The following is a 12,931-nucleotide window of genomic DNA, read 5'->3' as shown; positions in this document are numbered from 1 at the left end:
TGACATATTATCAATTTTTAGAGTGTTTCCATTCATTATAATTTAAGACCTTTTAAAACAATTTTTTTTATAAAATTACATTAATACGATTTAGTTATATAATTAAATTTAATTTTTAAAAAAATATAAACGTAAAACGGCACCAATATATGAGTTCTTATGAGGATATACTGATTAAATTACATCCATACATGATACATCTATTTTACAGGTATATTAATATCTAACATAAAAAAAGAAAAAAAAAAAAGAAACGAAAAAAAAGATGAATCATTTTAGTTCGGATGATTAAATAAATAAATCTTACAACAAGGATATATACATTATTTTTTTAAACTAAACTTATCATTTGAGTGAAAATCCATTAAATAATTGGATTCTTTTTCAACCCATCACCTACATCGATCTTAATCTGTTCAACCCGTATTGTTCCTGAAAGACAAAACGAAGCACCATGCAAGATAATCAATATATACGTAAAACCAAAAATTTAAGAACGTAAAAAATTACTCTGATCTGTGTTAATGGTAATTACCAGAACAAAGTAGATTTCTTTGAGAATAGGTGTCAGCAATGAGCTTAAAGTATCAATGTCTTCTCTGAAGGTATCATAGCTTTCGTCTCTTGCACCGATCGCTTCCATGAACGTCTTGTTGTCAGGTACCAGCTTCAAACACACCTTCATTATTACATATGTTATACATGCATATCAGTACATGTGTCATGTAGGTAGTATATATATATATATATGTCTCCAAAAAAACTTATTTTATAACATTATATCATAAAACATTGATGGGATATATATATCCATGGAAAACGATGTTAATTAGTAAGTATAATATAGCTAGAATTGATCATGGTGTATACTTTGAAAGCAGCAGACGCGATCCATCCATGATGCGGTTTTAAAGTCGTCATGTAGCATTCTTCGACAAGTTCTTCCATTCTCAATGACGTTTCTTTCGACAATAATCGTAGTAAACCCGAAGTAAAATCCATTGTCCTATATATATGATACAATATAGTAAGAAAGAGAGTCATACACTGACACAGTGATACGAAACAAAAAGAAGAGAGCACTTAATTGAGTAGTAATTAAAGAGTATATTAGTTAACTAATAAATTAGTATGGGTGTAAAAGTTGAATATTCAAATTTCTTTTTTTGACATCGAATAATCAAGAATTTAAACGCGTAACTGAAAAAAAAAAAAAAAAAAATCATGCATCTGTCGTTTCATATTTCATATTTGCTAAGGACAACATATATTAATACTTCTTTGTTTTTTTGTTCATCCTATATAAGTCACTACTAACTATAGTCAGTACGATTGCTAATAGAGATAATATGCATAAAGGACAAATTAATTATGAAAAGGACTACAATCCTCATGTGCATGCATATTTATTGTTAAAGAGTTATGCGAGAACTCTAGTTGATGGAATATTATTCGATGATTATTTAAGGTGAATATTGTTGAGAAATAAAAGAGTAAGGTGAATATACCTAGTGAGCCAAAAGATAGCTCTACTGCAACTAGCAACCATCTTGGAAGTTCCCTCTTCCTTTTCTTTCTTCAGAATCTCAACCAAGTTGGAATAAACACATGAATCTGTTTCACAAACTTTCTCTAATCTCTACACAACACTCAATTCAGAAAACGTAAAAACATATGAGTGAAAGATATAATTCAAGTACAAAAAAAAGGGAAGCATGGATAGCCATTTTATAGAAAGTTATTTTAAAATAGACTAAAGTTCTCATGAAAGCAACCAAATAAGGGATTACAAGGCTGAAATTGAAGTATTGAAGAGATCTTTTTACCCAAAACAAAAGCACTGAAAGATATCTATTGGGCGTTCTTATCAGCAAAAAAGTTTAACCGATTTAAATAGATAGATTGATTTATTAGTATTATGATAGACCCACCATACATATATATACACATGCATACGTCCACATGATGTTGATGAGTTTCAATCAATAAAGAGGACAAATGAAAATAAGATAAAGCGTCTTGAGTTGTCTTGAATATGCATGAAGTAACATTAATTATCTTTAGTTACCTGAATATTTTGATCAATGTCTTGTCTAAGAACAGCCATTGTCGGTCCTATCTTATCTGCAAAAACCAAATCACCAACAGCTCGGGACAATCATTATTGAAGAATTATATGCTTAATAATATGAGACAATTCAGATTCCTTAGGAAAATCAAATTATTAATAAGAAAATGAAGATATATACCAAGAACTTGGATGATTAAGTCGCAGAAGGAGAGAAGAGGCCTCAAGGGTATATGTGTAGCTAATTCAGTGTTATCTCCTGGTTTAGTTATGATGAAAAGAGAGAGCTCTTCAATGGCGGTTTGAATCTCTGTCTTCTTCTTCTTCTCCATCTCGTATCTCTTTCTCTTCATGATCTCTTCCCTCTCTCTCGCTTGTTCGTAATCTTTATGATCTTCTCCCACTTATATAACATGGCCATCTTTATATATTAGTGTGTGAAAACATCGATTTGACTTTAAAGCATCAAGTTGGTGTTCTCTTTTGTATAATAAAGAAAAAGCATTACATATAATATATATAATACTACAAAGGACATACAACTTTATAAATATGTTAAATTTGTTCCTAGTTAATAGCTTAATATATATGATTGAAAGTAATAATAATGATTTTGGGTTAGAAGCGGAGACAAGTAAACTTCAACAGCAAAGACGGTCCAATATATAATATATGTGTGGTTATGGCATGGAAATAGTAATCGACTAATCGCTTATTAGATTCCTTAGATTATATAATGATGGTGACCCACTTTTTGACCTCTATAGTTTTTGGTGTATATATGTATGGTTCTAATCGATCCGAATTGTTAAAATAAAATAGAATTATAGATGTTAACGATTAAATTAACCATTGAAATCACTAATATAGTTTTTGATTAGTGGGGCTTAGGGTTCCGTTTAGATGTGCTGGTTGGTCATAAGGCATGCAAGGATGAAATAAAAGGAATCTTCTCCCAATTCTTTTATTATTTGGGTTTTGTCAGCTCTCTTCGTTCATGAATTCAATCATTTGCACCACTAGCTATACATATACAGTATATGTATACCGTATATATGTAAGTAAAATATAGATAGCTTAATTACGTGAAGTTTAAATTGAAATATAGGTTTGAGATATAAATAACCATGCAAAAGCTTTAATGTGCCTCAAAATTACCTTGCGTCCTTACCTAGTACGAGAAAATATTCAAAACACTACTTATCATAATCATACTATTATTAATTTTATTTTTTTGTTAAAGGGCTTACTTATCATACTATTTTAAAGATCAATGAAGTATCATTATTAGAAAATCATACTAGCTAGCTATTTTATATATAACATATATACAAATAGAAATACAGTTTAGATATTATCGAACGATTCAACATTTTAGTTATTAGAATGAGAGATTGATACACAAGTTATCGAACGATTCAAAGCTAAGAAGGTTTTGTAGTACACTACCTAATTAATTAACTTCGTTTTTTTATTTACGATTTTAAATCATTCTCAGCAGTTCTCAGCAGTTTCTATGTATTAAGTAATATATTCTCTCGTTGGTGAGAAAACCACCCCTGTTCAGACGATATAATATATCGTAGTTTTTAAGAAATTATATTCTCATTGAAGTTTCTACTATATGGTTGAGTTACCGTGTCGATTGACAAAATCAAACACGTATACGTACGATGCGAGCGATCATTATATGTTTATGTGGTCTGTGATACTTTTGCTTTATTTATTAATATATATTTTTGCCACTAACACTATTACGTATTATATATATCAATACTTTCAATCTTATTATAGTAAAATTTGTATCATACTATAATTTACAGAATTACAGTAAGCATAAGGTCTTCCTGAGTCCCAATTAATCATGATCACCCTAATTACATTAGGGTCGTAATAGACTTATATTAGTTAAATAGAAGACGAAAAAGAGAGAATATCCTTTATAATGACATCTTCAAAATTATTTAAAAACTAAGTCCATATACGTTACATAATTGAGGAGTATGTAGTCCAATCAATTAGTCTGTCTTGGCTCTCTTTTAAGATACTGACTGTTTTTTTCTTTCATATATGAGTAAAGAGTCGTATTAATATTATCTATTGTCATACTTATAACGGTGCAATTCGTATATAGTGTCATATTGATCATAACTCATAAGCATCCTTTAATAAAAATTTAAGAGAAATTAATTTTAGCATAGTTATCACAACAATATATAAATATGATCGGGCAAAGTGGGAGTGTTCAAAAAAGTATCTTACTTTGACAATTTACTAACATTGTTTTGTAAATTTCTGCTCTTGTGGTCATTTGATGTAAGGTTATATATATAATATCGACTATATATATATATTTCCAAGCTGAGTTGAAAAGCGAAAGGCCTACATCACCTCTAACATCACTAGAAACAAAAAATACATTATCAATTAATGGATTAATTAACTACAATATATTTTTATGATGAAATTTTGAAATGCTACAGTTGCTAGTTTATTTTTATTTTTAATAATCACTTAAGCTAAGGCATTACGTTATCGGATTATTCTTTTTTCCTCATCTAGATGATGCTGGACTTTTTTTTTAATTAATGTTTTTAATAAACCACTTAAGCTAAGTTTTTCATTTTTTAAAATTTATTTTTCTCGGCATTTTCTAGTCTTACTATGATCTGATGATGAGCTTGAGGAAGTGGGAAAACGCACAAAAAGGCTACAGATTGTGTAACATGATTGAAGGTGGAGGCACACCATTGCATACGCCTTAGATGAGCTTAAAGAAATGGGACTTCATTTGATTGCTCACCCACTTTACCTCGCTCTATGCATTCACCCACTCGAGCTCTTGTCGATGTTCTCAAGATTCTTAAGGAAATATAAAGGGTAACACCAAAGATCACTTTGGAAAAATATGATTTACTTTCGAAGAGTCGTTTAACCGTTTGGTGAACTTGAGCTCATGGTATGAGCTCGACACTACGTACTTGAAACATCATAACCGATTGGTACAACAAAGTCAACAAACTCTTTATAACTCTGTTTTTTTTCCTCTGTTTCCCGGAGAAATGTGTCTGAAACTCTTTACAAGGGATCGTAACATCTCGTAAGCTTAACTATGTAAAGTACCTGTAATTAAATCACAACCAAAGAATTCCAAGGATTCTGAGATCTAGGCAACCATAAGCTAAACTCATAACTCCATGATCATCACTAATAGTCTCACACCATCCCAAGTTTAATTACTGCAACTGATGATTGCCGTAATTCCCAATAGCCTGCACTGCACACATCAAGGTGAAACAAATCCTATCAATTCTGCCACTTTTATGGCAAAAAAAGACTAGACTGAGAGAGAACATTGAAAAACAGATTCATCTCGGTCATATCCAGCATTGACACATCTGCAAAGATTCACAACTTTAAGCTTTCTGCTGCAGAATCTGGTCAAATACGAAATAGCAGTATTGCTTTTGAAGAAAACAAAAACTGTAAAAATGTACAATGAGCAAAGAAATTAAGTAAAGTAGAAATATCTCATTCACACCAATTAAAAAAAAAAAAGTGAATTAAGCTAAATAACACAGAAATCCCAAATGGAGAATCAAGTCTCAGTAGCTTGGAAGATGACGAAAACATAACTTAATGAAGAGAGGAGAAGAATCTTGGAGGCTTATAATAAGAGGTATCCTCTAGCTGCATCCTCCTCCCTATTGAACGCCTTCAAAACACAGAGCAATATATAGTTGTCTACAGAGAGTGTCAAGGAGCATATATATAAGAAAAGTCTCAAGAAACACAAGAGTTCACTGATCATACAAATGATGGTATTGGAGAAGACGGTATTTAAATTAGTATACTAGCATGATTTACATTACAAGAAGCAATCACGGATGATGATGAATTGAATCACTGAGTTTGTAAAAATAAAAGGAAAAAAATAGAAATCCATTAAGGTTTAAACTTTAAAGTCACAAGTGCATATTATTATTACAAGTGCATGCTTGGGGAAATATAATTAAAAAAGAGGGACATCCGGACATGGGGCTTATTCTTCTCCTTCTTCTACTTCTTCGTCTTCTTCTTGTTTTTTCTTTTTAGTTCCAGATTGATTGGAGAAGCAGCGGCAGTTGTCTGCATGCTGAGTCAATTGAAAGCAACACATGTATCAGAGCTACCATAAACATAGATCACCACATAAGCACCTACTTCTTAAGTACTAGTCCCAAAGATAAAAAAAAGAAAAAAAGAATCAAACCTTAGTGGTGGTGGTGGTAGTAGCCTCAGTGGACAAGTCGTCTTTCTCCTGTAACAAGAGAAACAACAAATATGATGAATAAGCCGATCTATATGGACAAAATTATCTAACAACTCGTTTCAATATTTAATATTAACCTTAGTTACAGATTCACCGGAGGCCAGCTTAAGCTTCGCTTCCTTACGACGCCGCATCAACATCAGGCATCTTCGTTCAAAACATTCTTCACGCTCCTTGGGTAGACCAAGTCCACAACGACCAATTCGAAAATGATGACGACGGTTCATTGCGAATTTGCGATCAAATCCGACGGTGGGAAGCCCTAACTATTTCTTTGTAGCAAAGTAACAAGGAAACCCTAACTCTCTCGAAACTACTACCAGGTCGTTTTTTCTCACTAAAAACGACACGCAGTCTATAGAGAGAATAGGGAACATGTTTTGGGTCGTTTCTCGTTTTTTTTTTTTTGCTTTGGGCTTTAATATTGGGCTTGGCATTGTCTGTTGCGGTCCATATTCTACACACGTCTAAGATATTGACGCGTGTTTTGCAGCTCCGGTAGAACTCAACTGAAGAAACATCAGACTCTACTACAATGGCTGCCTCCACCGCCGTGACTCACGGAGCTTCGTACCTGCTTCCTTCACCAACCGCATTAGCGGTATCTTCCCGGAGATTATCTTCATTCCCGCCGTCGAAACGATTACACCTCAGCTATCTGCGGCGGAGAGTCAATGCACCATCGCCGAGGCGCGTCGTGGTTCGTGCCGCCAGAACTGAGTCAAGTGGAGTAAAATTAGGAGTTAGGGCTCCCAATTTTGAGGTAAACATTGTCACATTCGCGTCGCCGGAAAAAAAACAGAGGAATTTTCTAATCTTAGAGATATGTGTGTGTTTGTGAGTGAACTATAGCTTCCGGAGCCGCTCACTGGAAACTTATGGAATTTAGAAGATTTTGAACTGTATCCATCTCTACTGGTTAGTAATTGAAGTACTTTTCATTTGTTAATTTAAATTTCTGTAATTTGTAATCTAAACTTCTGCTCTAGAATCTTGAGTTTGTATGTTTTTTCGTGGTTCATGACATTGTTAGGTTATGTTCATCTGCAATCATTGCCCGTTTGTGATTCACTTGAAGAAAGACATTGTAAAGCTTTGCAATTTCTATATGGAGGTTGACAAACATTTGCTTCTCTGTTCTTTCCGTAGCCTGACTCATTATGTATTGGAAGCTTAGCTATATTGTCTGTTTCTGCAGAAGGGTCTTGCTGTTGTTGCAATATCTTCAAATTCTGTTGTAACTCATCCTCAGGTTTGTGTCTGTGACTCTCTAGTGTCAGTGTTTATTCGTTGAGATGAGGTTTCTATATGGTTGTTCATATTCGTTTCCTTTTCACAGGATGGGCCTGAGTTCATGGCAGAGGATGCAAAAGCTTTCAAGTACCCATTTCCTTACTTGTATGATGAGGTATCCTTTGTCTGTTCGGATCTTCTCCTTCTCTTTTTTTGAAAATTTTCAGCATTGTTAGTTGGAATTTTCTGATCTTTTCGTGACATGTTCCTCTTGCCTCAGTCACAAGAGGTTGCAAGAGAATTTGGAGCTGTTTGTACCCCTGAGTTTTTCTTATATAAGAAGGTAATTTGTGATCATATCTTTCATTAAAGATTGGTAAGTAGCAGGGGAAATATCTACTGTCTTGAGTATATTGTGATTACTTCCTGCTAAAGCACGGAATGAGGAACTCACAAAGCTCTTATATTTGAAATATAAGGATGAACTTGTTGGATTTGGGTTGTTTATATCATGAATTCCTTTTCAAGCTCAAAATAATACTCCTTATTTTGTTAATTAACTCTATCTCAACTTGCTCTCGTGTGTCAAATGGAGCAGGATGGCCGTAGACCATTTGAGCTGGTCTATCATGGTCAATTTGATGATTCCCGGCCTAGCAATAACATACCAGTAACTGGGAGGTTTGTTATCTATGTTACTGCTTTTAACATATTCCAGAGAAGTAGTTATATAGTAAAACCTAACCTGTTATATTTGTGTAGGGATCTAAGCCTGGCGATTGATCTTGCCCTTAGCTGTCAACCAATACCATCAAATCAAAAGCCAAGGTACACTTATATTTGATACATTTCTCTTCGCTTCTTTTTTTACAATGTCTATAGCCTTTGCTGACAACTGAGACTCTGTATTTGGTATCTTAAAGTGTTGGTTGCAGCATAAAGTGGCATCCAGAAACAGAGTCTTGAGCTAAGACATTGACCGTACCTACAAACTGCATTGTATTGGAAACAGATGCGCAACATTGTTTTCAGGCAAGTTGTTTGTTTGATATTAATTATGTTCCATAAACTCAGATCCATATTATGTCAGAACCACCGAATGTTGCTGAAAATTGTTAAATATAGTTTCTGTTACGATAGAGGTGCAAACAGCAAACTGAACTTCCTTTCTTGTTTAACGGAACCTGAAGCAGAACTGCCAAGGTTTGCATTTTAACATATATGAATAGTGAGATTTTAGAATTTTACAGGTATGTCCTAAAACCGAAACTGAAAGGAGAGGAAAAGGCAAAGGAGAAGAACTTTAAAAGCCTAGCCGCAAAAAGAAGATAGAAAGTGTAAGTTGTATCCATTATTCAAGTTTAATATACAGTAATCTACTCCACGGATCCTATTTCGTGGGATCGTTCATGTGTGATATAATTCATGAACAATATAAGAATGAGTATTGGTGTAAATAGTACGTGTTTTCTATATATAATAAATTAAGTATATGTGATCAAAATGAGAGAAACCATCTTCCTCTTCCTGGTCAAATCCCAAATCTGGTAAGATCTGTTGAACTCCAGTTATCACCATTGATCATGAAGCTCCCCTGAGAAATCAGCTGGTCTGGCTCCTCTGAGAATGAGCATTCCAAGATCTCTTGAATCTCTTTGTCATCGAGTAAACCCTGGAACTCGAAGATCTCCTCTCGATCTTCTTGGAGAAACTGACCAAAACCTCGTTGATCTTCTTCGGTCTTCTGGGATAGATGACTGAATTCCCCGTAAAATCCGAGATCCACATCGGTTTCTTGGCAGATATCCCAACTCAAGGAATCTAAAGCATTAGTAGTTGTTGTCACCGGTGAATCTTGATCGGATCCAGTAGTATTATCTGTACTGGAAGGGCTCCGATCAGTCACGTACTGCGCGAAAACCGCAGCCAAATCAATATCAGAACCAGCAGGGGTGGACTGAATTCCATCGTCTTGGTTAAGAAGACCATCAGGCCGATTCTCGTTCCGACCAAACCTTTTGTGACTGTTCTGTCTGCTGCGGCTTCTCTTGCGACAGCCTCCACCTACAGGAATGTTACGGAGAGAACCTCCTTTGGTCCAGTAACGTCGGCAACCCTTACAGAAGTATCTAGGCTGAGACAAGCTGTAGTTGTTGTAATAACAAAACTTGGTGTTGGACGATGCACAACGAGGACAAGGCGGAGCAGCAGTAGCCTCTTGTCCATAGGAAAGCTTCCACTTCTCCGAAATTTCCATCTCCGGTGATGAAAACTGGTGCTGCTGGTAGCTGTTGTGTCCAATGTACGGCAACATTTTCATATACTCTCGTTTAAAGGAATTTTGGTGTGTGAAGATTGGAAAATCTAACAAGTGGGGCACTTGATGGTATATTTGAGTACATCTAACTCTATATATATGGATGTGTGTGTATGTGAAGGTAGAGATGTGAGGAGGAGCATGTGTGTGTGGAAGCAGAGGTGCATCGATAGCTGTGAGAAGGCTTACGAAGTAAACGTGGGCGGTTGCCGAGCCGTGCGTCTCCTTTTCCGTTTCTTCTTCATCAAGTTACCTTCGAATTTGGTTCTTCGTAGTAGTTTTCACCTTATATAATGCGAAATGCAATAAAAATAGTTATCATTTATTTAACCATTTGATCATCCAAGTTTTGATAAGCGAATTTGAAGAATTTCTGAAAAGTTTCTGTTGAGGCAACTTGAGATTTATGTTTTCATATCATACCTGACAAATCATTTGAACAAACAAAAAGTATACAGTATATGCGAATTAGTGCTGCTATCTGATCCTTTCAGTTACTAACAGTCGTGATAGCACCTCTACAATCTAACATTTTATAAAATGTAAAATATTAAGTGTTTTAATATATATACACTACAATTACTCTCTTATAAAATATTAGCGTAGGGGGATCACGATCATATTATATAAGTGTGGAGATGATTAGAGTCACTTACATTCTCAGCATCTCGTTCTCGTGAACCGCAAGACACTACTTGATTTGTTAAACAAAGGCATCGTAACATACATTTGATCACTTGCACTCTCTTCTACATTAATATCATTTTTAACACTTCCAAAGTTCCAAACGTCGGTATATTATTATTGTCATTTGTCATATTTTTTAAATACATTGACCAAATTTTTACTTCATACCCTCAAATCTAATGAGTTGTTACTTGCATGTATATATATAGTCTTTATATTTGGGGTTTAATGAGTAATGATGATCTTTGGAATAGCGGGGAACATGAACTCTATTAATTAGTATTATTATTTTCATTACTTAGCCAAAATGTTTATTTGTTGAAATAAAAGTACAAATGTAGATTAGACCGTTGAGAGCATAGATTATGTAACCATAATACTAATAATAATATAGTACTTGAAAGATTAAGAAAGATTAACGCCAAGATTAAGGGCCACACGCACGGGAGAACACGTGCTTTGTAGCATCGTGTCGACTTATGCTTCTCTTATTTCTCTCAATCCCTTCACATCTACGAAGTTGAATTCTCTTTCTTTCTTATATTCCCCCAAGTTGAATCCTCTCTTACGTATTTGTATTATTTTTTAGCACTATAGTTATATCATTAATATAAAAACCCCTTAATTGTTATTTATGTTGATCATTCACCAGTCACCACCGATAAGTTTGATTGGGCAGCCGTAAAACTAGATCTATGTTAAGCTCCGATCCCTATATTTGTTTGGCTTTACGATACGATATCCGTAGTCTAATGATTATAAATAAATATTTAATACACATCAAAATTGTTAAATAATACGAAGTCAAACCTTAATTCTTTTATTTCCCGATGGCATTTATTCATCCCCAGCTGTATATTATTAAATCAAGTTTGACTCCAAGATGATTTTGACTTCAATTATATACATTAGTAGTACTTTCTTGTATTTATTTGATATAAACAAAAAATAATAATTTGCTACAAGTTTTGCAACTTAATACTATCAAAGAAAAATTAAAAAACAAAAGGTTTACGTGATGCTTATACTCTAAAAGTTTTGGGTTTGGGATTTGTTGCTAGATCTAATAATATTTTACGTGATGCTACTTGTTTGTTACATTGACTAGTCATATTTGTGAATGTATTCTACCAATCAAATATTGATGATCTTCATGTTGGTTCACTATCTTATTTCCAACAATCTTAAAAATATAACTAAATCATCTTTAGATTCCTGTTTAACCGATTGAATGGTTGAAAATCTATGTGAAAGTTTGTATGGAGAGACTAGATTAAAGGCGCTAGATCCGATATATGGCCAAGAACTTAGCTAGGGGCGGTACATCAAGGTCTAATGAGCAACAAGTTTATCGAAAGGTTTGCTTTTCGAATTCGACCCTCTTCGATCTTTCATTATTGGAGTGGCAAGCGGTTAGACTAAGATGATCATTAAGCTGATTGATAGGAAGAGCCACGTTGTTGTGGTAAATGCCCCGAACTATTGTAACATATGGGTAAACCCGATAAATGGGTTAAATCAGGATCTGGTCATGTGAGATTGTGAGTAAGCAAAGAAAAGTATGGTACGTATAGTTGTAAGGAGTACTTTCTATATTGGGCCTTTGGTTGGGCGATACCTTTTTTACCTTCATGCATTTGGATAAACAAATTGCTTCTTGCATCATTTCTATATTTCTTTTTTCTTGTTTCTTATAACATCTTTTTTTACTAATATTATATTACATGCATATTTATTTTGCTAAATCTATTTCACACGAAACATATACGTGTATGGAAAATATACCATCTACTGTAACTGTATATATGGAAAAGGGCTACTGGATTTATCAAATTTGGAAACGAAAATCTATAAGATTTATCAAATCAAAAGATAGAACCGATTTTGCCAATACTGTAATATTTCTAACTTTTTTTCTCTTTTCATGATTTTGTTTTTGTAAAGCGATATTAGTGCAGATTTTGTATCCCAATAATGTGGTAACAGTAGTTGAATCCTCATATTTAGCCGTAATATCAATTCAAAACTTGACAAATCAGTAAACCAAATAAATTAAAGCTCATTCAAATAAGGAAATACCTATTACTGACACACATTATAGTCATTAAAAAGTTCTCTAGAAAGATCAAAACTTTGGCATCGATTGGTAACCATGATTTAGGAAAAAAATGAGAAGGAATGTGACATTCCTCTTCATTCCTCAATTTTTTTACCATTTACAAGAAATCATTTTTCCACATCATTCCTCTACATTCCTCACAAAATGAGGAACAATAGAACAAAATGTTCCTCCCCAAAATTGATGAGGAACAAA

General features: G+C 33.9%; 3 protein-coding genes across 5 annotated transcripts; 1 reads left to right on the top strand and 2 right to left on the bottom strand.

The window, feature by feature from the left end:
• Positions 1-160: 160 nt before the first annotated feature.
• LOC17898163 (glycolipid transfer protein 2) lies at positions 161-2,436 on the bottom strand. The gene is made up of 6 exons (XM_006304119.2): positions 2,250-2,436; positions 2,069-2,124; positions 1,509-1,639; positions 871-1,006; positions 536-679; positions 161-432 (listed from the first exon to the last, which is right to left on the bottom strand). The coding sequence occupies exons 1-6, from the start codon at positions 2,419-2,421 to the stop codon at positions 397-399; spliced, it is 675 nt and encodes a 224-aa protein (XP_006304181.1). The 5' UTR covers positions 2,422-2,436; the 3' UTR covers positions 161-396.
• A 4,460-nt stretch (positions 2,437-6,896) lies between these two features.
• On the top strand, positions 6,897-10,326 carry LOC17898423. Of its 3 annotated transcripts, none has more exons than XM_023777434.1 (11): positions 6,897-7,143; positions 7,233-7,298; positions 7,414-7,494; positions 7,579-7,632; positions 7,720-7,788; positions 7,894-7,956; positions 8,212-8,294; positions 8,376-8,441; positions 8,537-8,645; positions 8,864-8,950; positions 10,056-10,326. In XM_023777434.1, the coding sequence occupies exons 1-9, from the start codon at positions 6,916-6,918 to the stop codon at positions 8,577-8,579; spliced, it is 753 nt and encodes a 250-aa protein (XP_023633202.1). In that variant the 5' UTR covers positions 6,897-6,915; the 3' UTR covers positions 8,580-8,645; positions 8,864-8,950; positions 10,056-10,326. The 3 variants fall into 3 exon arrangements, with proteins under 3 accessions (XP_023633202.1, XP_023633201.1, XP_006304824.1); XM_023777433.1 differs by having other exon boundaries at positions 10,052-10,326; XM_006304762.2 differs by lacking the exon at positions 10,056-10,326 and having other exon boundaries at positions 8,864-9,104.
• On the bottom strand, positions 9,129-10,058 carry LOC17896940 (dof zinc finger protein DOF1.2). The gene has a single exon (XM_006306026.2). It carries the CDS (start codon positions 9,931-9,933, stop codon positions 9,145-9,147), a length of 789 nt encoding a protein of 262 aa, XP_006306088.2. The 5' UTR covers positions 9,934-10,058; the 3' UTR covers positions 9,129-9,144.
• Positions 10,327-12,931: the final 2,605 nt, after the last annotated feature.

The sequence above is a fragment of the Capsella rubella genome, unplaced genomic scaffold, assembly GCF_000375325.1.
Source record: "Capsella rubella cultivar Monte Gargano unplaced genomic scaffold, Caprub1_0 scaffold_1, whole genome shotgun sequence".
Lineage (NCBI taxonomy): Eukaryota > Viridiplantae > Streptophyta > Magnoliopsida > Brassicales > Brassicaceae > Capsella > Capsella rubella.
Note: the sequence above shows the minus strand (reverse complement) of the source record. Positions and strands in the feature narration are given on the sequence as shown.